Genomic DNA, 25,639 nt, shown 5'->3' on the forward strand with positions numbered 1-25,639 from the left:
AATTTACAACGCTAAAATCATGAGTTCGATTACCCTCGGTGGGCTCAGCAGATAGCCCGATGTGACTTTGCCATAAGAAAACACACACACATACTCGTTATAAAATAGGACTTTTTTCCGTTTATTAAATTACTTTTCAAATTAAAGAGAGTATAAACTACGGATTACATAGATTAAATTAATCACATATACGTAAAAAAGTGAATAAATTCCATCAGACAGACATACTAAGGTAAAATACATTTCCTAAGATTGTATGATAGAGCAAACGAATTGTAATATAAATCGGTAGATCTAAGCCTAAAAATATACCTTCGAAATGTACAAGGTGGCCCGAAAGTCCCTACCCATCCATATATCTTATGTATCCAGTGTATCTGGCTGCTGTCCCTCATTCTCGCTGCATAATATTATGCGACGCTATGTTCTGTGGGACATTTTCCTCAATATTGCAGAGATTATTGTTCCAAATGCCGCGGTAACAGCTGCCTTCAACTCATCATTAGAATTATAACGTTGTTTAGATAACATATGGATGGGTAGGGACTTACGGGCCGCCCTGTATTTCCACACTAAAAAAAAACGATATGTACACTTTGATATATTTTATACACATAGATTAAATTAATTACATACACTGAAGAAAAATGAATAGATTCCTCCAGACAAGAGTATTAGGAAAAATAATTTTCCTAAAATTAAAACAGAGAGAAAATGGATTGTAATATAATCGGTAGAACTAAGCCTAAAAAAAGGATATAAAAAACTAACCTTCGAAACTTATTCCCACAACCAAAAACACGATAAGTACACTTTGATAATTCTGTAATCATTTTGGCAATTATTGAAAAAAAGAGAGAGATAAAAAGGACAAATAAGAAAAAAAAAAGCGTGACATTTTGTAACAGCCTACTTTTCCTACAAACCATGAAATCAGAATGTCGTGATCGCGAAGCTAGGTCAAGAGATTGCAAAGATTCCGTCCATCCCGTAACTCACGTTCTCGCGTAGGTTATAACAAGCAATGAAGCTGTGACAATTTTGTTTAACCGGAAATTATATTTTATGCAAATTTTTTGTCAAAATACTAAAGCAACGTGAGAATAATTTTCCTAATCGTTAAAATCAAACAAAAAACAGATTATGTAGATTATGTAATTTCAATCCATTGGTTTTTAAGTGTCTTGTTTTCAGTACAAATTATTCACGTCCACAAATACTTGTTATATAGAACTGAATTACAGATCAGTCACATACGTCTATTTAATACCAGGCCTCATCAGCATTGGGTAAGGCAGATATACAGCGGTTGACATATTGTTACATTCTTTTTTACTTTTACTCGTGAAGTTTTATAATCTATAAGATCTGTTACTATATTGCTAATTTAACAATATATATATATATGACAAGATAAATTATGGGTTAAAAAATTAAGTGGCATATATTTTCTCAAATGGCTTAATTATAGCTAAATTATTAATGAAAGAAAGTCTTTGTTGCCTGAACCAAATTCTTTACATAACAAACTATACGGACATGGAAGAGTCCTGCAACATCCCCTGACACGTCTCTTAACTTATAAGTGTCTGTACCCGTAGTGTGGTTCAAATTATATCGTAAATTACTGAGTTTATTTCCACATTAACAAAAAATAATTCTACTCAAAGTGGCTAAAACATTTCTGCAATGTCCTTGTATACCCTGTACGATTAAAAGGATAGAGCATCAACTCATCAGGTTATTTTCTAGCTAACCTGTCGTGTTTAGCTTGCAAAATAAAAAATGAAATTCAGCAAAGAAGATATACCTGTTTGATGTACCTATGCGATGAGACCCGGAGAAAAACTGGAAAGCTTTCTCACAATACTTTCCCATTTAACTCCTTCGTTTCGTGAAATATTTCAAACGTATGCTCATAGAAGTCACGAGAATCTTGAAACGTTTTTTGACTGTTAGTAAATTTCATTGCTTTCAGAGAATGTTTTTGAAAAGACTGACTCTCTCTCAGTTTTATAAATATATACGTAGTACAACACATGAATAGAACTGTCCTATGTCCAATGAACAAATTAAATTAACTTCTTTTTTTGGAAGGTAATGACTTAAAATAATAAGTTGACAGAGATGGTAGATGTGCGACTGAAATGATCATTCTTATCCTTCAGATTAATAATGGTAATAAAGTATAATGTAACCAAAGCTGCGATCGATTACCAACATCTCATCTTAATAATCGATTATATCCATAGCGTCATTCTACAAATCAATATAAGTAAATAAGTACACACGTAACTAAGGAATGGCGTTACAATTACAGCAACCTTCCACAAATAACACACGGTCACCATTCAAGCGTGTATACTACAAAAGTATAATACCAAAAAATATTTTTATGTCATGTTATAAGGAGATACAAAGTCACGTAAACTATAAAATGGTTTTGTTGAAAACTTACACAAACCTGATGTTATATCACAGCAGAAATTATTTTCCCCAAACATAGAATTGTGTGAACTACACCGTATAACACAACTGTTCGAGCTCTTTATTTAAATTGTATTTGATTTTACTATATGTTGTGCTTTTTCACACCCAAATGGCCCAACAGCGGATCTGAAGGATTATAGCGCTAAAAATCAGCTTTTGTTACTCGTTGTTGGTAGAACACAAATAGCCCATTATTAATCTTTAGCTTAAAAACAACAAAAAGCAAAAACTACTAGAATATTTTATCAGTTTTTTTTTTAAATTTGTGTTCATTTATTTAACTCTGATTGTTGTTTTGTTTTTTTATCTGTACTTCACCTTCATTTCGTAGAGACTGTTGTTATACAGCTCGAACGAAAATTGTTCATCAAATATTCCTAACAGGACCGCGTTAAGATTATTGCTAATTCTCGTTCATTGATGCTCATTTAACAACTTTTAGGTATGTAATGACATAACAAAGTATTATAGGTCTGTTAACATTATGTGCATCAGATATAACTTTCATTAGAGGATACATTATAAATTCTGAGGGCCCGGCATGGCCAAGCGTGTTAAGGCGTTCAACTTATAATCTGAAAGTCGCGGGTTCAAATCCCTGTCACACTAAATATGTTTACCCTTTCAGCCGTGAGGGTTTTATAATGTGACGGTCAATCCCACCATTCGTTGATAAAAGAGTAGCCCACGAGTTGGCGGTGGGTGGTGATGACTAGTTGCCTTTCCTCTAGTCTTACACTGCTAAATTAGGGACGGCTAGCGCAGATAGCCCTCGAGTATCTTTGAGCGAAATTAAAAAACAAACAAAAATTCTGAATGTTTCGAATTTAATAAAATCATTGTCATGTATAAGGTAGAAAATACACTCTTACTTTAAAGATGTCATTTTACCATATATACACAGACACTAAAAACGGGTTTATTGGAATGTAAGCAAATTATTATTATTGTTAGACTATTACTAACACAGTCCTACCAGGGGTATATTTTTATACGAGACAGTTAGCGGTTCATTTTTTATTTTTAACATCGTTACTATTTGGTTTTTGATTTTGAAGTTGTAATAGGAAAAATAAAACTCTCAAATCTTCTGACTGATATAAATATATCTACGGTATAAGCTTAATACGTTTTATATAAAATTTAATTAAAATGTAAATAAATTTCAAACTCACGTAACCGAGAAAAAATCATTTAATAAAGCGATCAAAGTGTTTTGCTCAGATTTAGTTTTTATGTAGTTTTTATTACATTCGATCAGAATTATAATATATAAAATCCAATTTGTTCTATACGTACGTATATATTATACCTATTTTTCTTTACCTGGTTATTCGTTTACTGGAATGTTTTCATTCCATCATGTTTCAAATTTTCCTTCCATTGAACAACGAAACAAATATTAAATAAGAATCATATTTTAATAGTCCTTATTTCCTAATCAATACTTTACAAAAATCAGTTTGGCGTGTTTCGGTGATTCGAAGGAGTGAAGTACAAGAAAGCAGTAATCACAAGAAGGACTTTTTGAAAACATAAATGATTTAGCACAAGAAGTAAGAGTGTTCAAAAGTAAGAGAAGAACAGATAAATCTCAAGTCTTAAAATCATGCTTATATCCCAAACAAAACAAATGAAGAATTACTATCTTTTTATGATGAGGATAAATCCACGATATATTTAGAAGGCAAAGCCCTAAATCAGGGTTAGAAATTCTCATCAACGTCTGATTTAATTGTTGTACCACTGAGATTCGTGTTCGAGCTTTATAATTATTGTTGGGTGATTAGACTGGTAATGTTTATTTGTTTTTTGATGATAAAATGTATCAGGAAAGGAAATGTTAATACGATGGTCGAAGTTGTTAAATGAATAGTAGAATAATAAGAGAAAGAAAAGCATACAGATATTTCCAGACACTCGACTGAATAGACCACTGAGAGACTTTGGTAATGGAATGAGTTGCGCCTGATATAATTTAAATATGTATGTGATGAAATTTTATACTAAATAGAAAAGTTCCGTGTCCTCAATTTAGCTCAGGGAAAACACAAAACAAATAGAATAGTAATTTCAACAGACACCTATCACAAACTCAAAATGCCATGCAAAAACATTTAATTTTGTTAGTAAAAATTCGAAGGAGTGCATTTAAAAGACTGAACAAAAACATAAATGAACTCTTTGACATTTGACAACCTTTGTCATGAGAAATTATATCGTTTTACAGTAATTCGCCATATAACAATGCACGAACAGAATCATCAGACGATTTTAATACAGAATTGTTTGAATAGAACATAAATTCTAATACTAATAAGAAGGAAAACAACGTATTTCTTCTTGTAAACTTTCTCTTTAATATTGACGTCACTTTTTCGGCAACCAGAAATGTTAACTAGCACCTTGCGATTGGATAAGAGCATGCGTGTGCACCTTTCTGAAAATTGGGGCGAAATGGGGTCACTTTAAAAATATATAAAATTATACCTCCTGTGCGTCATCAACTACTCGCCCGTCTGTACCACGCTCTTCTCTTGTTTATAAAAGCACTCGTGTCAGAGAGACAAAAGGTTAATCCGTACTGTACACCGACTTCACAGCTCATCTAAAACTTATATATTTATATAGAGAGAACGTTTTGTCCTGTTTAGCACCCCAGACTTTAGGGCTGCTGGCTGCCATGTGGCTCAGGTAAGAACAAGTAAACATTAACTGTAAACTTTTCAGCTGCTCGTAAAGGACGTTTTAAACAGCGTTTAATCTTAAAACTGTTTAAATGGAAAGAGAGACTACAGCAAAACTGTTGTAGTTTTCTATACTACAAAGCTACACAACAGCCTACCGGCACTCTGTCCAACGCAAGGAATCAAACCCCGGATTCTAGCATTGTAAGTCTGTAAACTTACTGCTGAATCATAGAGAAAAATCATTTGTTTCCCGCCAGAATCCAAAAAAGATATCGACTAAATATGAAACCTTTTTTTTTTCTTTTCTAAAGACAACATAAGTATTCGTAGAAGTTGAATTGGTGATTATTTCAAAATATCTCTCTCATGGGAAGTTAGTAGAAATTCAGTTGTTCAAAACATGAAATATATTTTTAACGCATTGTTCCGTGTCTGAGGTAGACAAGGTTTATAACTAACATATATTATTAAGAAAAGAAAATACGATGAGAGTCGAAACTAAGTGTATATAAAATGCAGGCAGCTGTTAAATTCTATTCCTTTGGAAATAGTGTTGTATTATATTAATTTCGCATGCAAAATTATCATTCTGGCTCATTAAGAACTAAAACAGAATATTAATTTGTGTTTTGTTTTTGAATTTCGCGCAAAGCTACTCGAGGGCTATCTGCGCTCGCCGTCCCTAATTTTGCAGTGTAAGACTAGATGAAAGGCAGCTAGTCATCACACCCACTGCCAAATCTTGGACTACTCTTTTACCAACGAATTGGTTGTGATTGACCGTCACATTATAACGCCTCCACGGCTGAAAGGGCGAGCGTGTTTGGCGCGACAGGGATGTGAACCTGCGACCCTCAGATTACGAGTCGCACGCCCTAACCCACCTGGCCATGCCGGGCCTATTACTTTTTGAAAGCTACGATTTGTCAAGATATTATTTGCAATAGAACAGTTCTTAGCTTTTTAAACCTTACAAAGATTATCATCACGGTCTCTTCAAAGTAAACGTAAATATTCATTTGTTGTTGTTTTCCAAGTTTGACCCACATGGATTATGCCATTTTGGGTAGAAAACTACCATTTATATTAATAATAACTTGTTTATGTATATATCGCCAAAATTATAACAAACCTACTTATTCCATTGTCTTTTATATTAAATTGAAGTTTAAAATACTTTTATCCGTTTTGGTATTTTTTTTTAGGTTATCTTTTTCTGCTTAATATATTTTATTTGGTCTTTTTATTCCACTTATTCCACAGATAGGGATTTATTTACATTTTATATTGTTATCAGTATTTTTAGTATTTTAATTGTTTGAAAGGTTTAGATATTACCGAGAGACATCTCGAGATGTCTTTTAATTGTTTGAAAGGTTCAGATATTACCGAGAGACATTTCGAGATGTCTTTTAATTGTTTGAAAGGTTTAGATATTACCGAGAGACATCTCTAGATGTCTTTTAATTGTTTAAAAAATTTAGATATTACCGAGAGACATCTCAAGATGTCTTTTAATTGTTTGAAAGGTTCAGATATTACCGAGAGACATTTCGAGATGTCTTTTAATTGTTTAAAAGGTTTAGATATTACCGAGAGATATTTCGAGATGTCTTTTAATTGTTTGAAAGGTTTAGATATTACCGAGAGACATCTCGAGATGTCTTTTAATTGTTTGAAAGGTTTAGATATTACCGAGAGACATTTCGAGATGTCTTTTAATTGTTTGAAAGGTTTAGATATTACCGAGAGACATCTCGAGATGTCTTTTAATTGTTTGAAAGGTTTAGATATTACTGAGAGACATCTCAAGATGTCTTTTAATTGTTTAAAAGGTTTAGATATTACCGAGAGACATCTCAAGATGTCTTTTAATTGTTTAAAAGGTTTAGATATTACCGAGAGACATCTCAAGATGTCGTTTAATTGTTTAAAAGGTTTAGATATTACCAAGAAACATTTCGAGCTGTCTTTTAATTGTTTAAAAGGTTTAGATATTACTGAGAGACATCTCGAGATGTCTTTTAATTGTTTGAAAGGTTTAGATATTGCTGAGAGACATCTCGAGATGTCTTTTAATTGTTTGAAAGGTTTAGATATTACCGAGAGATATCTCGAGATGTCTTTTAATTGTTTGAAAGGTTTAGATATTGCTGAGAGACATCTCAAGATGTCGTTTAATTGTTTAAAAGGTTTAGATATTACCGAGAAATATTTCGAGCTGTCTTTTAATTGTTTAAAAGGTTTAGATATTACTGAGAGACATCTCGAGATGTCTTTTAATTGTTTGAAAGGTTTAGATATTGCTGAGAGACATCTCAAGATGTCTTTTAATTGTTTGAAAGGTTTAGATATTTCCGAGAGACATCTCGAGATGTCTTTTAATTGTTTGAAAGGTTTAGATATTACAGAGAGAAATCTCGAGATGTCTTTTAATTGTTTAAAAGGTTTAGATATTACTGAGAGACATCTCGAGGTGTCTTTTAATTGTTTGAAAGGTTTAGATATTGCTGAGAGACATCTCAAGATGTCGTTTAATTGTTTAAAAGGTTTAGATATTACCGAAAAAACATTTCGAGATGTCTTTTAATTGTTTAAAAGGTTTAGATATTACCGAGACATCTCAAGATGTCTTTTAATTGTTTGAAAGGTTCAGATATTACCGAGAGACATTTCGAGATGTCTTTTAATTGTTTAAAAGGTTTAGATATTACCGAGAGATATTTCGAGATGTCTTTTAATTGTTTGAAAGGTTTAGATATTACCGAGAGACATCTCGAGATGTCTTTTAATTGTTTGAAAGGTTTAGATATTACCGAGAGACATTTCGAGATGTCTTTTAATTGTTTGAAAGGTTTAGATATTACCGAGAGACATCTCGAGATGTCTTTTAATTGTTTGAAAGGTTTAGATATTACTGAGAGACATCTCAAGATGTCTTTTAATTGTTTAAAAGGTTTAGATATTACCGAGAGACATCTCAAGATGTCTTTTAATTGTTTAAAAGGTTTAGATATTACCGAGAGACATCTCAAGATGTCGTTTAATTGTTTAAAAGGTTTAGATATTACCGAGAAACATTTCGAGCTGTCTTTTAATTGTTTAAAAGGTTTAGATATTACTGAGAGACATCTCGAGATGTCTTTTAATTGTTTGAAAGGTTTAGATATTGCTGAGAGACATCTCAAGATATCTTTTAATTGTTTAAAAGGTTTAGATATTACCGAGAGACATTTCGAGATGTCTTTTAATTGTTTAAAAGGTTTAGATATTACCGAGAGACATTTCGAGATGTCTTTTAATTGTTTGAAAGGTTTAGATATTACCGAGAGACATTTCGAGATGTCTTTTAATTGTTTAAAAGGTTTAGATATTACTGAGAGACATCTCGAGATGTCTTTTAATTGTTTGAAAGGTTTAGATATTGCTGAGAGACATCTCAAGATGTATTTTAATTGTTTGAAAGGTTTAGATATTACCGAGAGACATCTCGAGATGTCTTTTAATTGTTTGAAAGGTTTAGATATTACAGAGAGAAATCTCGAGATGTCTCTTAATTATTTTTAAAAGGTTTAGATATTACTGAGAGACATCTCGAGATGTCTTTTAATTGTTTGAAAGGTTTAGATATTGCTGAGAGACATCTCAAGATATCTTTTAATTGTTTAAAAGGTTTAGATATTACCGAGAGACATTTCGAGATGTCTTTTAATTGTTTGAAAGGTTTAGATATTACTGAGAGACATCTCGAGATGTCTTTTAATTGTTTGAAAGGTTTAGATATTGCTGAGAGACATCTCGAGATGTCTTTTAATTGTTTGAAAGGTTTAGATATTACCGAGAGACATCTCGAGATGTCTTTTAATTGTTTGAAAGGTTTAGATATTGCTGAGAGACATCTCAAAATGTCGTTTAATTGTTTAAAAGGTTTAGATATTACCGAGAAATATTTCGAGCTGTCTTTTAATTGTTTAAAAGGTTTAGATATTACTGAGAGACATCTCGAGATGTCTTTTAATTGTTTGAAAGGTTTAGATATTGCTGAGAGACATCTCAAGATGTCTTTTAATTGTTTGAAAGGTTTAGATATTACCGAGAGACATCTCGAGATGTCTTTTAATTGTTTGAAAGGTTTAGATATTACAGAGAGAAATCTCGAGATGTCTTTTAATTGTTTAAAAGGTTTAGATATTACTGAGAGACATCTCGAGGTGTCTTTTAATTGTTTGAAAGGTTTAGATATTGCTGAGAGACATCTCAAGATGTCTTTTAATTGTTTAAAAGGTTTAGATATTACCGAAAAAACATTTCGAGATGTCTTTTAATTGTTTAAAAGGTTTAGATATTACCGAGAGACATCTCAAGATGTCTTTTAATTGTTTGAAAGGTTCAGATATTACCGAGAGACATTTCGAGATGTCTTTTAATTGTTTAAAAGGTTTAGATATTACCGAGAGATATTTCGAGATGTCTTTTAATTGTTTGAAAGGTTTAGATATTACCGAGAGACATCTCGAGATGTCTTTTAATTGTTTGAAAGGTTTAGATATTACCGAGAGACATTTCGAGATGTCTTTTAATTGTTTGAAAGGTTTAGATATTACCGAGAGACATCTCGAGATGTCTTTTAATTGTTTGAAAGGTTTAGATATTACTGAGAGACATCTCAAGATGTCTTTTAATTGTTTAAAAGGTTTAGATATTACCGAGAGACATCTCAAGATGTCTTTTAATTGTTTAAAAGGTTTAGATATTACCGAGAGACATCTCAAGATGTCGTTTAATTGTTTAAAAGGTTTAGATATTACCGAGAGACATTTCGAGATGTCTTTTAATTGTTTGAAAGGTTTAGATATTACCGAGAGACATTTCGAGATGTCTTTTAATTGTTTAAAAGGTTTAGATATTACCGAGAGACATTTCGAGATGTCTTTTAATTGTTTGAAAGGTTTAGATATTACCGAGAGACATTTCGAGATGTCTTTTAATTGTTTAAAAGGTTTAGATATTACTGAGAGACATCTCGAGATGTCTTTTAATTGTTTGAAAGGTTTAGATATTGCTGAGAGACATCTCAAGATGTATTTTAATTGTTTGAAAGGTTTAGATATTACCGAGAGACATCTCGAGATGTCTTTTAATTGTTTGAAAGGTTTAGATATTACAGAGAGAAATCTCGAGATGTCTCTTAATTATTTTTAAAAGGTTTAGATATTACTGAGAGACATCTCGAGATGTCTTTTAATTGTTTGAAAGGTTTAGATATTGCTGAGAGACATCTCAAGATATCTTTTAATTGTTTAAAAGGTTTAGATATTACCGAGAGACATTTCGAGATGTCTTTTAATTGGTTGAAAGGTTTAGATATTACCGAGAGACATTTCGAGATGTCTTTTAATTGTTTGAAAGGTTTAGATATTACCGAGAGACATCTCGAGATGTCTTTTAATTGTTTAAAAGGTTTAAATATTACCGAGAGACATCTCTAGATGTCTTTTAATTGTTTAAAAGGTTTAAATATTACCGAGAGACATCTCGAGATGTCTTCTGTTTGAATTCTTCCAGTGTTATTCACATATTTATATTTATTTTGACATAAAAGTTTTCCTCATGTATTCTCTCATCCTTTCAAATATTCCTCATGCCATTGCCATATTATTACCCGTTTATACTTCTAAATAATTTTGATGTTATTGTTATATCTACAATTAAAGTTACGGTTTAATTTCTGAAAGCTTCAAGCGGCTGATATTAGTAAGTCCAATACCTCAGACCAAAAACATTTAAACTTCAGGTTTTTTTCAATTTTATTCTTGAAATGTTAATTTTTCGACTTCAAATAAAAAGCCCAAACGTTTTCGATACCCATAGTGGTCAGAGCATAGATACCTTATTGTGTAGCTTTGTGCTTAATTTCAAACAACAACTGTCCTTTGTCTCTCACAAGTCACAGTGGCGGAATTCTGTGGTATCGTAACAGTTCAATAGTTTTTCAAGATGATCCCAGACAGATTCCGGTTAATTATTTAATGACCTCATGCTATTGGTGCATCCAAAGTATTGTGACCATTTTATCTGTTTTCATAGATATATTAAATTATTTTCTTGAGTTTTAACTCTTTCAGTATTTTTAGTACTACCTTGAGTTTTCTAATGTCTTAAATGTTAGAATAAACCTTGTGATGATGCTATTAGCACATTTATAACCCGTTGACAATTTTTGTATTCTTGACATTATGGATACCAATATTTTAACATTTCGAGTGTTTTTGTTATCGCTAACAAATTACTAGTGCTTTGATTGTTTAAAAAAGCCTTAAGTTCTAAATGAATATAATAACATTATTATTATTCCTACAACCCTTCAATGGCTCACTTGTGTGTATATTTATAACATTAACAATCGAGTTTGAATATATAGCTTCATACTTAACAACAAATAAAAAATATTATTATACATAAAACGAAAATTATCTCATTAAACCTTCGTGTTTAAACAAAGGTAGAGAAATCTGAAAAAAAAAAAAACTGATTTTAAGAAACCAATGGAGAAAAAGCTCGAAGCTGCTCAAAGATCTTACTTTTTCCCCTAAATCATTTATTGAACACACCTAAACCATTTTTTGAGAATTCTGTTTCTTAACCCAAAAAATCATAACAAAAGAAAAATTAGAAACCTGATTATAAAACTTTATAAATATGATAATTATATATATCTGAATTTCGAGAAAAAGTTAATATTTATACACCTAAAATTAATATATGTTTCAAATAAAAATATGTAAGTGTGCTGTCGTTGTTATTGGTTGGGCTTTTTTTTTTCCAAAAATTACAACAAAAAATGAACTGTTAAAACTTGGTTTTATTAACTATGTGCGTCTCGAGTCACTTAAACATGTATGTGTGTGTATTGTTAAGTACTAGTTTGTGTGTGTATTGTCAAGTACTAGTATGTGTGTGTACTGTTAAGTAGTAGTTTGTGTGTGTATTGTTAAGTACTAGTTTGTGTGTGTATTGTTAAGTACTAGTTTGTGTGTGTATTGTTATATACTAGTATGTGTGTGTATTGTTAAGTACTAGTTTGTTTGTGTATTGTTAAGTACTAGTATGTGTGTGTATTGTTAAGTACTAATTTGTGTGTGTATTGTTAAGTACTAGTTTGTGTGTGTATTGTTAAGTACTAGTATGTGTGTGTACTGTTAAGTACTAGTTTGTGTGTGTATTGTTAAGTACTAGTTTGTGTGTGTATTGTTATATACTAGTATGTGTGTGTATTGTTAAGTACTAGTTCGTCTGTGTATTGTTAAGTACTAGTATGTGTGTGTATTGTTAAGTACTAGCATGTGTGTGTATTGTTAAGTACTAGTTTGTGTGTGTATTGTTGAATACTAGTTTGTGTGTGTATTGTTAAGTACTAGTATGTGTGTGTATTGTTAAGTACTAGTATGTGTGTGTATTGTTAAGTACTAGTTCGTATGTGTATTGTTAAGTACTAGTTTGTGTGTGTATTGTTGAATACTTGTTTGTGTGTGTAGTGTTAAGTACTAGTTTGTGTGTGTATTGTTGAATACTAGTGTGTGTGTGTACTGTTAAGTACTAGTTTGTGTGTATTAACTACTAGTTTGTGTGTGTATTGTTAAGTACTAGTTTGTGTGTATTAAGTACTAGTTTGTGTGTGTATTGTTGAATACTAGTTTGTGTGTATTAAGTACTAGTATGTGTGTGTATTAACTACTAATTTGTGTATGTATTGTTGAATACTAGTTTGTGTGTGTATTGTTAAGTACTAGTTTGTGTGTGTATTGTTGAATACTAGTTTGTGTGTATTAAGTACTAGTTTGTGTGTGTATCGTTAAGTACTAGTATGTGTGTGTACTGTTAAGTACTAGTTTGTGTGTGTATTGTTAAGTACTAGTTTGTGTGTGTATTGTTATATACTAGTATGTGTGTGTATTGTTAAGTACTAGTTCGTCTGTGTATTGTTAAGTACTAGTATGTGTGTGTATTGTTAAGTACTAGCATGTGTGTGTATTGTTAAGTACTAGTTTGTGTGTGTATTGTTGAATACTAGTTTGTGTGTGTATTGTTAAGTACTAGTTCGTATGTGTATTGTTAAGTACTAGTTTGTGTGTGTATTGTTGAATACTTGTTTGTGTGTGTAGTGTTAAGTACTAGTTTGTGTGTGTATTGTTGAATACTAGTGTGTGTGTGTACTGTTAAGTACTAGTTTGTGTGTATTAACTACTAGTTTGTGTGTGTATTGTTAAGTACTAGTTTGTGTGTATTAAGTACTAGTTTGTGTGTGTATTGTTGAATACTAGTTTGTGTGTATTAAGTACTAGTATGTGTGTGTATTAACTACTAATTTGTGTATGTATTGTTGAATACTAGTTTGTGTGTGTATTGTTAAGTACTAGTTTGTGTGTGTATTGTTGAATACTTGTTTGTGTGTGTAGTGTTAAGTACTAGTTTGTGTGTGTATTGTTGAATACTAGTGTGTGTGTGTACTGTTAAGTACTAGTTTGTGTGTGTATTGTTAAGTACTAGTTTGTGTGTATTAAGTACTAGTTTGTGTGTGTATTGTTGAATACTAGTTTGTGTGTATTAAGTACTAGTATGTGTGTGTATTAACTACTAATTTGTGTATGTATTGTTGAATACTAGTTTGTGTGTGTATTGTTAAGTACTAGTTTGTGTGTGTATTGTTGAATACTAGTTTGTGTGTATTAAGTACTAGTTTGTGTGTGTATCGTTAAGTACTAGTATGTGTGCATTAAGTACTAGTTTGTGTAATTCCCCTTTTTCCGGCGTTTCAGTATGATATCTATCATGGTTTTCTATTCTGGATTTTCAAGACACCAACTGGAAATTCGGGACATTATTAAATATAATAGGAGCAGGATCCCCGTGGGCTAGAGTCTAGATTCGTCTCTGGAGCTATCAAACTGTAAAAAAATATATAATTTTCCATATTTGTTCTCGTAGTCTACTGTATTTCCAATTGTTGTTACTGGTGCATTCCATATCTGCTTACTTGGTAAGTTTTATTTTCTAGAGAAATGCTTTAAGATTTAACGATTTACTTCAAATTAATCGAGCTGCATTTTTATTGTTTTCTTCTTTGTTTTTATTAGCTTTTAACACTAGCTTTGCGCTTAAAAGAAATCTCAGCTATTAACACAAGGGCCACGACGTAGACTTGCTTAATAGAAATAATTGACTCCATATCCTTTGTCTACGAATTTAATAAGAAGAGACAAGTGCTTAGATGCGATTAAACTCAATGTGGGCACAAACCGTTGTGGCAAAAATACAAATACTAAAAGTTAGAAGGTTCTTAAAGTGTAAAATTACTTCCGTTCATAACCACATCTTGCTCGTTAGACGAGTTTCGTTCTTTCTTTGTTTGGCGATAAATATAATAAACAGCATTATATTTTGGTATTTTACGCTTCATAATCTAGTAACTTTCTTCAAGTTATGTACTTTATTATGTTTGTTGTTTTTTCTCTTAATTCTACACACGATATCACCTTTACTAGGGCTTGGTTGCAGTTCAACCGGTTCATTTGTAGCTATATGGTGTAGGATTACGAAACTTTCTGTAGATTCTTCCGTATATTTAATACATTGCATGGAACACATGGAACTCTAGACTAGCTTTTGGGTGAAAGAAACAAAAACTATATTTAATTCAGGTACTGCAAGTCTAAACCATTAATTAAGGTGTTGTGTAAGAGAATAATATAAGGTTAATCTAAATGACATTATTACTGTTACTAGTTGGTGGTCCTACTAGAACAATAAACGTGACATTCTTATTGTTACTGATCCTGCTAGAACAATAAACGTCACGTTCTTACTGTTACTGGTCCTGCGAGGACAATAAACATAAGTATGAAGTAACATGAACACCAAAGTTTCAGTAAGGAAGAAAGTATTTCTTACACACTTAACTTGTTGTATTCACATCTACTCTGCCTTTTTTTCTCTTTCGCTCTCTCTCTCTTTATATATATATTAATATACAATACTTTTAAACACAGTTCGCACTTTTAGATATAGGGGTGTTATAATTGTTACAGTTTATTTATGTTTGTTGTAAAACTTAAGCTGCCAGCTCTTCTCTGTCCACCACAGATATCGAAACCTGATTTTAGTTATAAGCCATCAGGGACTTGTAACTATTAATTCGGTTAACAAAAACGTATTAGGTGGTAGGTGTTGTTGACTAGTTGTCCTCCCTCTGGCTAAAAGTTGTAAATCAGAGAACGATTATGCCTAATTCTGGGGATTTCTGGCCTAGCCATTTTGCCTATGTGTATTGTAAGTTTCCTATAATATTGAACTTTACAAAATACAATCAATCAACTAATAAGGCACGTATCTTACCCGACGTTAAACCAACCAGTCGTAATGCCTTCACTCATAATCAATATACTGATATTATATCATATGCTCCGTATTTGGAACATTAAACAACATATTAGATTTATTTCTGTTTTATTTTAGCTTGCAGGTCTCTAAGAAAAATACTTCAATATTTTAAAAATCACAGTCACGTTAACTTCATGTTTGTTTGTTTGTTTATTTGTTGTTTTTTGCGATTTGAGGTTGCGGATTCGAATCTCCGTCCCACTGTGGAAGCACTATAACGTGACGCTCAATCCGACTATTCGTTGGTAAAATAGTAGCCCAAGAGTTGACAGTGGGTGGTGATGACTAGTTGCTTTCTCTCTAGTCTTTCACTACTAAATTAGAAACGGCTAGTGCAAATGCCCCTCGTTTAGTCTTGCGCGAAATTCAAAACAAAACAAACCACATTACCATTAATTTGTCCACCAGGGATTCAAAATCCGAGACACATGAAAATAATATTTTTGATTTTTTTTTCTCCCATAAGTCACTGCCCAATAGGTCATTTCTCCATTACCAACACTTATCAGTAGAATTGGACGATGAGAGACAAAAGAGTCTCTGAAACGTTATTTGTATAGGTTGTATAATATTTTAAAAGTTAAATTAAGGTTCAGACGCGGAAAAGTGACGAAAAGCTAAAAACGTTTCGTTGGCGTTTTAGATTCTTACAGTTTCTTTTTTTTTAAAGAAGTTTATGAACTACAAGAGGGGAAAAACCAACTCGAAAACAAAATGCTATAATTTTCCTTTTATAAAGATTATTCCTATAAGACTCAGATTATTAAAAGAAAATTGTTCTTTATTTTCATAAAGTATCCGAGCAATATAACTTAAAGATCCATGATTCGTGTCCCTTTGCTGCAAAAAATGCGCTCAAGAATTTGGGGCCGTGTGTGTATGTTATGAATCTCATTATTCGATTAAAGTAATCTCCGAACTAGCAGTAGATGCTACTGGCTAGGTGCCTCTTTCCTAACCTAGCAGTTCAAAACTTACTACCATAGATATTCTTTTCACAAGAACATAAAACTATAAAATAGTTAGTAAAATATTTAATATTCAAACTTTTCTTAATACACATCTGCCTGTCATCAACGATTTGTAATTACATCAATGAAAGCAGTTTATAACTAAGTGTTATACGTTATTTTCAGTAGATACATCGAATTAATTCAATAACTTTGAAGAAAGGAAACAGAGAAGAAGTCACAGAACAATAAAGATTTAAAATCAGTTATAAAATAGTGACAACTGATATGAGCTCTGATTATTGTAAAAATTGAGACGTTCACTGGATAATAACGACTAATTTTCACAAGGGTATTTTCGCGATAATGTTTTTAAATATTATAATATTACAGTCAAATTCCTTGACGTCTTATATTGGTCTGTCTAGAAATTCATAAACGAAAATTTACGACGAGATGATTATATCATTTCGATTCGTCAGAAGTTTATAGTTACAACGAACTTTGGACTGTAGATCGAATAAGACTGTGAAATCAGTCCGTCAGTTCCTGTTGTCAAAGATGACACATAGAGATAAAAAACTGAATTAATACCAAAGTATAATTACATGAAAGTTTAGTTTGTTTTTGTTTTCTTTCACTGCTAACAATGCTAGAATAGAATATGATTCCAGATAATAAAACATGTTGTTATGTGGTTATTTTTGGTTTGGTTTCACACCAATTGTTTACCTACAATCCGTGTGTTTTTGTTATAGCATATTTTCCTTTTTGTAAGGATGACAATGGCAGTGAGTGGGAGTGAAACATAAACACGTTATAATCGCAGACTCACTAAAACCAAATGTATTGGTGTGGTTTGCAACAGTATAACACTTTTATGTTGTGTATCATTTATGATCATCATATCATATCATTATTTTGTTTTCTTACCAATATATATATACCGGGTAACATCTCCTCGGGTAACCAGTAATTGACATTGCGTTAAACTCTGGCTGTGACAAGTAATCAATAAATTACAGATGTTTTTGCTTAATTTTTACTGTTATTTGCCGGTGGTTAACAAGTGAATTTTGTGAAAAGTCAAAATGTGAATGATTAAGTTATTTAATTTGTCGGACAACGCAATGGATGACCGAGGACTCCTTGCATTAACAGTATAACCATAATAAACAAACTACATAATGCAGACAAAACTATTTATCAGCAATGAGAAGAAGTCATTAAAAGAACAAGGGCTTATTAACAAAAACGGCACTTTCCAGCATCGTTAGACAAACGTGTTTTTTTTTTAGAGGAGACTATTATGGGGATTGAGGGTTGCTTCCATCATACATAAGGTAAGAAACCGTAAGAAACAACCAGATCCTCTCTTTTTAACCTAACTTTTATGACCTAAACCTAAACAGTAAAATCTTGCGTATTAACGCTTAACGGCGTATCACAATTTATTTTTACTATAAAGTTACAGAAGTCCATGTGTTCTATTCGTTTTACAGCTGAAAGTTTTTCTCCTAATAATTCGCAGTAATTAAGGTATGTAATTACGCATATTTTTTGTAGCTGTTGAAGACAGAAGCTTTAACTCATCCAGTCACACCCTCTGTCCACATCAGTGATTTATACACATTTCAACAACTTACATTTATTTCTGTATAAACAGAACTCAATTTAGAGAAGAAAAAAAACAATTATTTGATAAAGATCTCAACACAGAGGTCAAATATTTCCACTCCTATACCACAAGCAAACAAGTACATGAAATCTTCTGATCAAAACACTTGTACCGTTTCTTAATTTTCAAATGACCATGTGTTTTATTCGTTCTGTCCTTTGATTTCTTACAGAAGCGTGAGGAAGATTGTTTGTTTTGAATTTCACTCAAAACTATACAGGGGACTATCTGCACTAGCCCTCCCTAATTTATCAGTGTAAAACTAAAAGAAAGGGAGCTAGCTATTCATCACCACCCATCGTCAACTCTTGAGCTACTCTTTTGCCAACAAATAGTGGAATTGAACGTCATATTATAGTGCTCCCATGGCTGAAAGGACGAGCCCCTGGGCCCACGCAACCTTAAATCTGCCACAGGATATTAGTTCGTTATAGAAAAAAGTTGAATGATAGTTTGGATTAATTTAATTTATCGATGAAAAACCGTAAAAAAATAATAATTTAGATTTTTAAATTTGTTTCAAACGACCTTAGGTTCAAGAGTTAAAAAATAAAAAAGTTAATTTTAAAATACAGTGTCATCTGAAAATAATTTGCGATGTTCCGAGTTCGGCTGTGGGCTAAGATATTCACAATAACCTTTTAAATGTTTTTTCTTTGTCAAATCTTGTAAAAATACAATAAAAACAACAAAAATTGGCTAAGAAACATCAATTCATACTCGAAACTCTTACTCATATAACCCATTGGAAATAAGCCATCTACCAAATTTTAAAGTGTATTTGATATACATTTGTCTATTTCACACATAAAAAACTAACTAAACTATGACTTTTATATTTAATTATGTTCCAAATGTTAACTGACGCTCACCATCAGTGACCAATAGTAGGTATAACCAACACGAAAGTGTTTGACACACTATACTACAAAGTGTAACGATGATCAACATTAGGTATACCGCATACTTATACATACACCAACACTCTCTCTGTTTTCGGTACAGTTTGGTACAGCAGTTCCTTGTCTTGTTATGCAAAGCTATACAAAGTGCTATCTGCAAATAGACATCCCTAATTTTGAACAGCTATCATAGAGGAAAAGCATCTACCATCAATTCTTAGGCTACTCTTATCTGAACGAATAGATATTTTAATGTCACTTTAGAACCCACTCGTGGCCTCAAAGTGCAAAGCGAAGATTTGCACTAATAGGTCGTGAACCCTAAACGCTTGGACTTACAATCCAGGCATACCAACTACAGAAGCCACGTCCAATCCTTGAGTTGCTGAATCCAATTTTGTTATACATGTATATAGCGCCATATTAAACGCATTTAATTTTGTATGTAAATAGAATTAACAAAACCCATCATGGTAACAGTCACAGCATTTTTTTTGTAAAGCATTTCTACGTATTTCTAGCCAACTAGCTATATATAAATGTCTTAACAATTATTTGGCACAGGCAGTTTTGATAACACATAATGAAGTAACAAAATGGTCATGTGAAATGTTTATTTGAGACAAAAAAACAACACAAAAGTTCCAACAAAAGCATATAGTAAAGTTTGCATGGTTCCCGTTGTGTACCAGGTGAAATAAATGGGTCATAGTATCTGGCTCTCACTTTCATTACATTAAATAAAGCACTTAACACGAGAAAATGGTCACTTTGCAAACATAAACACGTTTCACCTACCTATTTCACAGCTGTGGACATTGATCTCCCATTCTAATTAAAAAAGGGGAATATTTCTCATCCTGTCTTTCAGGAACAAATTGTGCCAAATAGAAACAAACAGAAAAATATTTAATGACCTTTGACTATTTCTTCACCCCCAAACCTTGTCGAATCATTTCTCTTTACTAGGAGGGAGTATTTTCTTAGAGACAGAGGTCAGAAAGGGCAGTGAAGTCAGTTTTATCGTCGTGACACGACATGTTCGAGGTATCCAGGTCTCCTGCATGCAGTTAACCTACATAGAGCTGGCTCGCACGTGATGGACGTTTAGATGTTTCGCTCTCATAAGAGTGGCTTATGTGTTTTGTTTAATTTTCTGTGTGTTTTATAGGAGAAGAATGCGATGCCGGAAGCATCGTAAGGCAACTTGTTTGACCTACATTTTCTGTTATTATTGAAACTGTGTGCTCAAAGAGGATTTTCCAGTCTCACCGCTTCCAAACCAATATCGTAACACGTTATTTTTAATTTACGTACAGTACCAAGGACAAATTAGCACCTGTTCTTATTCGCAAAACATAATCTTCCTAAAGCAAAGAAAGAAAAAAACCTGGGACTTTTTCCTTAAGAAGCGTCACCTGTTGAAAAAAACTGAAGTGAATAGTTTGGTTAAATTACATATTTAAGCACATTGGGCTTATATTGTATAATACATACACTACTAAATTCGTAAAACAAAAATAAATTTATAGTGCTCACAAATCCAGTGACAGTTCACATGATGGTAAATAACACATAAATATTCACAACGATTTACGAATCGATATGCCACATAATGTTGCTTTTGTTAGCGTAAAGGCTACACAGTGGGCTATTTGCACTTTGTCCATCGCGGGAAATCGAACGCCGGACTTTTACATTTGAAGTCTGCAAACTTACTACTTACTCATCGAGAGACTATATCATCCATCACGCGTTTCTTTCCTTTTCCACTCCCTAGGTGGACTCAGCAGATAGTCCAATGTGGCTTTGCTATAAGAAAACATATACACACACACACACACATTCCTTTTCCCTATATTTTCTGTAGAACAATTCAAATTCATCAATCTATACAGTACATACTACATTCGAAACAAATCGCAGATATAAATTTCGTAATCACTTCTTTGCACATTCAAAAATTATTTCTTCTAACAAACAGCTCCAGAAAGTTTTACTATTATGTAATTACTGTGAACATACATCAAGTCGACATTAAAAATTACCCAACTTTATGATACGATATTCTTGTAGCATGTGCACGTTCCCCAGGCACGTTTTGTTTTATGAGAAATTTGTGTGGCAAAACCACTACGAATAACTGTTGCTGTTCTTAATATTGAGTTATTGACCAAAGTGGAGAGAGTCAGTAAACAACGTCAGTCACTTAATGGCACCACCCATTCACGTTAATAGATTGACCAAACTATGTAACACAAATTTTGTTCCTATTAAGTATGTATTCTTTCTTAATTGCTTGTGTTGTAAAATATGGCCATTATTCCCTTTAAATTTTGCTTTTGTGACCTAGATAATGAAATTTAGAAATTAACCTATTTTCTACGTAAAAAGGGGCAAATTTCCTTTACATAAGGTCTGAATAAAACAACATATGAATCAAGATTTACATGTATTTATACTAAAGTTGAGAATGTGGCACTGGGGCAGTGGACAATGAAGGGCCTGGATACATGATAGCAGATGCATTCTTGCCAGCCCGACGTTTGGAAGGGTCCACCATACAGAAGTAGCAATTGCTTGAGTAGTCAGTGGATTCACACCAAATTCTTGGAAGAACGAACTTCATGGCTCTCTTTTCCCCTTTGTACCGTTCTGCAAAAGAGAAAAATAAAATTATTGTGAAGTATAAATTTATTTCATCCACAACTAATGTGTAAGAGTTCATGCAAAATATTTTATATGCGATATTTTTCGATAATATTGGAAATTTAAAAAAATAAAAGATATATAAATTTTAAAAGGTCTAAAATTTGTAGAATATAAAATCTTACTATTCGAGCAAGCAAAAATTGTCCGTCTTACCTTCTAGAGTTGCTTGCAGGTAAAATGAGGTGCCCAGGGTTTGTCTTCATCCTCGACAGACATACCGAAATATGCCTTGTAGGCTTCACACATTTTAGCAGATGTTGTCACAGAGTACGTTTTCGCTCTTGTCTTGATAAATTGGCCACATACATTGCAGAATGTGTATGGAGAATGCTTGCAGCTTCTTGATGCCATCTCTGATAAAATCAGATAGGTCTATGTGTTCACTTAGGCAGCTAGAACTAAACTGAAGTAGTAAGTGATGAGCCCCTGTACATATATTACTATGGAAAGTTCTAGAAATTTCTAAAAGGTTCTTGAAAATTTTCGTAACTTCGACAACATTCGAGAAAATTCTTGTAAGTTCGAAAAAAATTCTCTATCAGTTACTCAGCACTGAATCTACCTGGAATGTTCTGTAAAATAAGTAAATTTGAAAATTTCATTACTCAGATCACAAAAGCAAAGTTTGAAGAGAAAAATAGGTCTTTTCCATTTACTTTAGACATATGCAATTGGGAAATAACGCTTTCTGCCCAGGAACAGGATAAAGTAAAAATTTTGTTACATGGTGTTATCAATTTTAGAACACATTTACAGCTTAAAATGTGATAAATATTTAATGACATCGTGCAGATTCGAGCACGGTTGAGCAGCTTCAAAAATTTAAATTCTATCAAAGGGTCGACCCATGCTTCTTTTTATAGGATATATGTTAAAATAAAATACAAACCAAGAGGTATAACATTTTGCAAACATTCGTGTTAGTTATGTTTACTAAAACCTAAAGGAAAACGTACAAACTTTTATATTTTTATTTTTATTATTTGTTATTAGAACCATGCACACATCATAGAATTTATCACATAGCCAATGTTTATATACTACACTCATAAATTCAGAAAACTAAGTAATGTGAAGTTGTAAAAATATCAACCAAAACATTTCAACTTTTTCTGAAGTTTGTACTTTTAAACGTTCTGCAAAGTAAATTAACGATAATATTTTTGTGTGCAAAATTAAAAATAAAATAAAATTGATATTGTGGAAGATAATTGTGGTGTTATGGAGTAAGTCTTATTAAACTGGTTATTTTATGCAGGTCATCTTTGGCGACATTTCTGTTAGTTGTCTTTCCCTTTGGTGCTAGTGAACAACATGTACTACACCGAAGACAGTCATCACCTCCGCTTCCTGAAAAATACAGTGTTTATGTCAAACCATTGCCAAGTAACAAAAACCATCATTCGTTTTCTTTTGTTGGAGAACAAAGACAGCCTCCCAAATTTTCTCTGAAGAAGTTAGACCAACAGAAAGAACTACCTGAATCTTCTTTACCTAAGTATCAGCTGCCTTTAGTTCCTCATTTTCAGACAAAAAAACTAGAACAGTCTTCTAAAGTTCAATTGAGTAGCCCTTCAGTCTCTAAAGCATCTATTAAATTAGAACATCAGGAACTGAACAGTCAATCGCAACACCAATTTTCAACTCAAATAGTTAAATCTCAGTTGCCTCTAACACCACAAGTACAGTCACATAAGAATCAGTCCAATCAGTATGAAAATCATCCCACACTTTCCCCTCAGAGCTACTCCAAGGTACAAACTTCACCTTCCCTAAATCTCAGCATCAGACCTTGGCCCAGTCTCTAAAAAATCATTACCAACTTCCTATTCCAGCACACACTCTATCACCCCATAAACAGTTTAATTCAGAACAAAGTCAAATACCACAAACTTACTCACTGCAACACAAACATCTCAAAGATGAATCTCTCCCATCCAGTAACTCAGACAAAGCTGATGACATCCAGCATAAAAAAGCTTCGCAAGTGATATTCATCAATGGTCAACCTATTGTAATTAATCCAACAGAAAGCAAAAAGACACCATCATCAGCAATTAATCAAAACTTCCACGATTCTCATGCATTTCTATCTTCTCCAACCACAGATGCAATTTTCAAAGAAAAGTTATTAGGATCAGTTCAATCTCAAGTACAATCTGTGATCCAAAAGGCTCCAGCATCAGAAATTGAATACAATAAGGGAGGTCCAGCAAGTGACAGAGACAACAAAGACGATGCTTACGTGGTCTACTATTATTATTACTATGATGATTATGACGAACCAAACAATAAAACAAGTCCTTCTTTAAAATTTGATGATATTCCAAACTTGGAAAATTACGACAAGTCAAAAACTGAAACTACCAATGTTAAAAAGGATGTAAGAAGAGTTGGTCAAGAGGAAATGTTCCCACTAACGTCATTAGCAATGCGTTTTCAGACACCTCTTTATCTAAAGACCGCTCAGGCCAGCCAGGAACGTCATCTTTAAATAACTCTGCTCAGTCAAAAATTGTTGATATTTCTTCCAAACCTGCAAAAGACCCTGTTTTGCCTATTGCTCCGGTATCTAATGTATATCGTTATGGAAACGACGTGTCACGTTTTCCCGTAACCCAAGACTTGGTTAATCATACTACCAAAAATCAAAAGTCAACAATAGTTACTGACATTTCTGTTGAAGATAAAGAAGATAACCTATCAGTGAATCCTGATGTTCAAGATTATTCCACTACTATTTTTTCAGAAGATGACCTATCCTCCAAATCAGACTTATTTAGTTCTGTGAAAGAGAGCGAATCAGGAGCTGAGATAAATGAAATTGTCGAGGCTCAAACTGAGTCACTGACAAGAAGAGATCCAACTATTGAAATAGAAGTCACGAAAACAATAGAATCTACAACAACAGAAGAACCTGTAACAACTACAGTAACTGTTCCAAGCCGTTTCAGTAATCGTCGACGCTTCGGGTCGAGAAGGCCACCAGGGTCGTTTAGATCACGCAGACCATCAGTGCTAGACTCAACTACAGCAAAAGTCGTAAAAACAGAAGCACCAAAAGAAAGTACAGAAAGTGAAGAAAGCACAACAGTCTCTACTACTACCATTAAACCTGTAACTACAACATCTAGTAGATCGAGGTTTCGATCTCGTTTGGGTAACAAAAGATTGAACACAGGATTTAATCGTCAAAGGCCTTCATTTAGAAGAAATCGTTTCAGAGGATCAAATAACGACAGTAACAAGGAAAAGGATGAAGAAGATAGCGAAATTGAGAAGAAAAGTACAGAGAAAGAAACAACAACTACGTCAACTACAACTGTAACAGAATCTTCACGGCCCAAGCCACGACGACGTTTTGGAAGTTTTAGCAGTTCGCGACGTTTTGGAAACAGTCAAAGTAGGTCTTCATCTACAACAGTTAGCTCTGAATCTACATCAAACGATGAAAGCACGACAATCAAAACAACCACTGCAACTTCTCGTATTCGTTCAAGCAGTATCTTTGGTCGTTCCAAAACTAGGTCTCGTCTTTCCTTTTTTCGACGGGGACGAAACGGTTTTAGTCAAGGCAGTAAAGCAGAAGAAGAACCAGAAAATAATGACGATGAAACGGTGGAGGAAGAAGAAAAATCCTCAACTCCTAAAATAGCTGATAAAGCCACTGTTACATCTTTGTCAGTGGAAGATGAAACCACCACGACAACTGACTCCTTAATTAGTAGTAATGAAGACGAATATGATGTAGAAGAAGACAAAGAATTGCAAACATCAGAA

General features: G+C 32.8%; 1 protein-coding gene across 1 annotated transcript; it reads left to right on the top strand.

Annotated features, from left to right (window-relative positions):
- Positions 1-4,987: 4,987 nt before the first annotated feature.
- On the top strand, positions 4,988-24,926 carry LOC143246406 (uncharacterized). The gene is made up of 2 exons (XM_076493055.1): positions 4,988-5,184; positions 23,118-24,926. The coding sequence occupies exons 1-2, from the start codon at positions 5,174-5,176 to the stop codon at positions 23,665-23,667; spliced, it is 561 nt and encodes a 186-aa protein (XP_076349170.1). The 5' UTR covers positions 4,988-5,173; the 3' UTR covers positions 23,668-24,926.
- The last annotated feature ends 713 nt before the right edge of the window (positions 24,927-25,639 follow it).

The sequence above is a fragment of the Tachypleus tridentatus genome, chromosome 3 (assembly GCF_004210375.1).
Source record: "Tachypleus tridentatus isolate NWPU-2018 chromosome 3, ASM421037v1, whole genome shotgun sequence".
Taxonomy (NCBI): domain Eukaryota; kingdom Metazoa; phylum Arthropoda; class Merostomata; order Xiphosura; family Limulidae; genus Tachypleus; species Tachypleus tridentatus.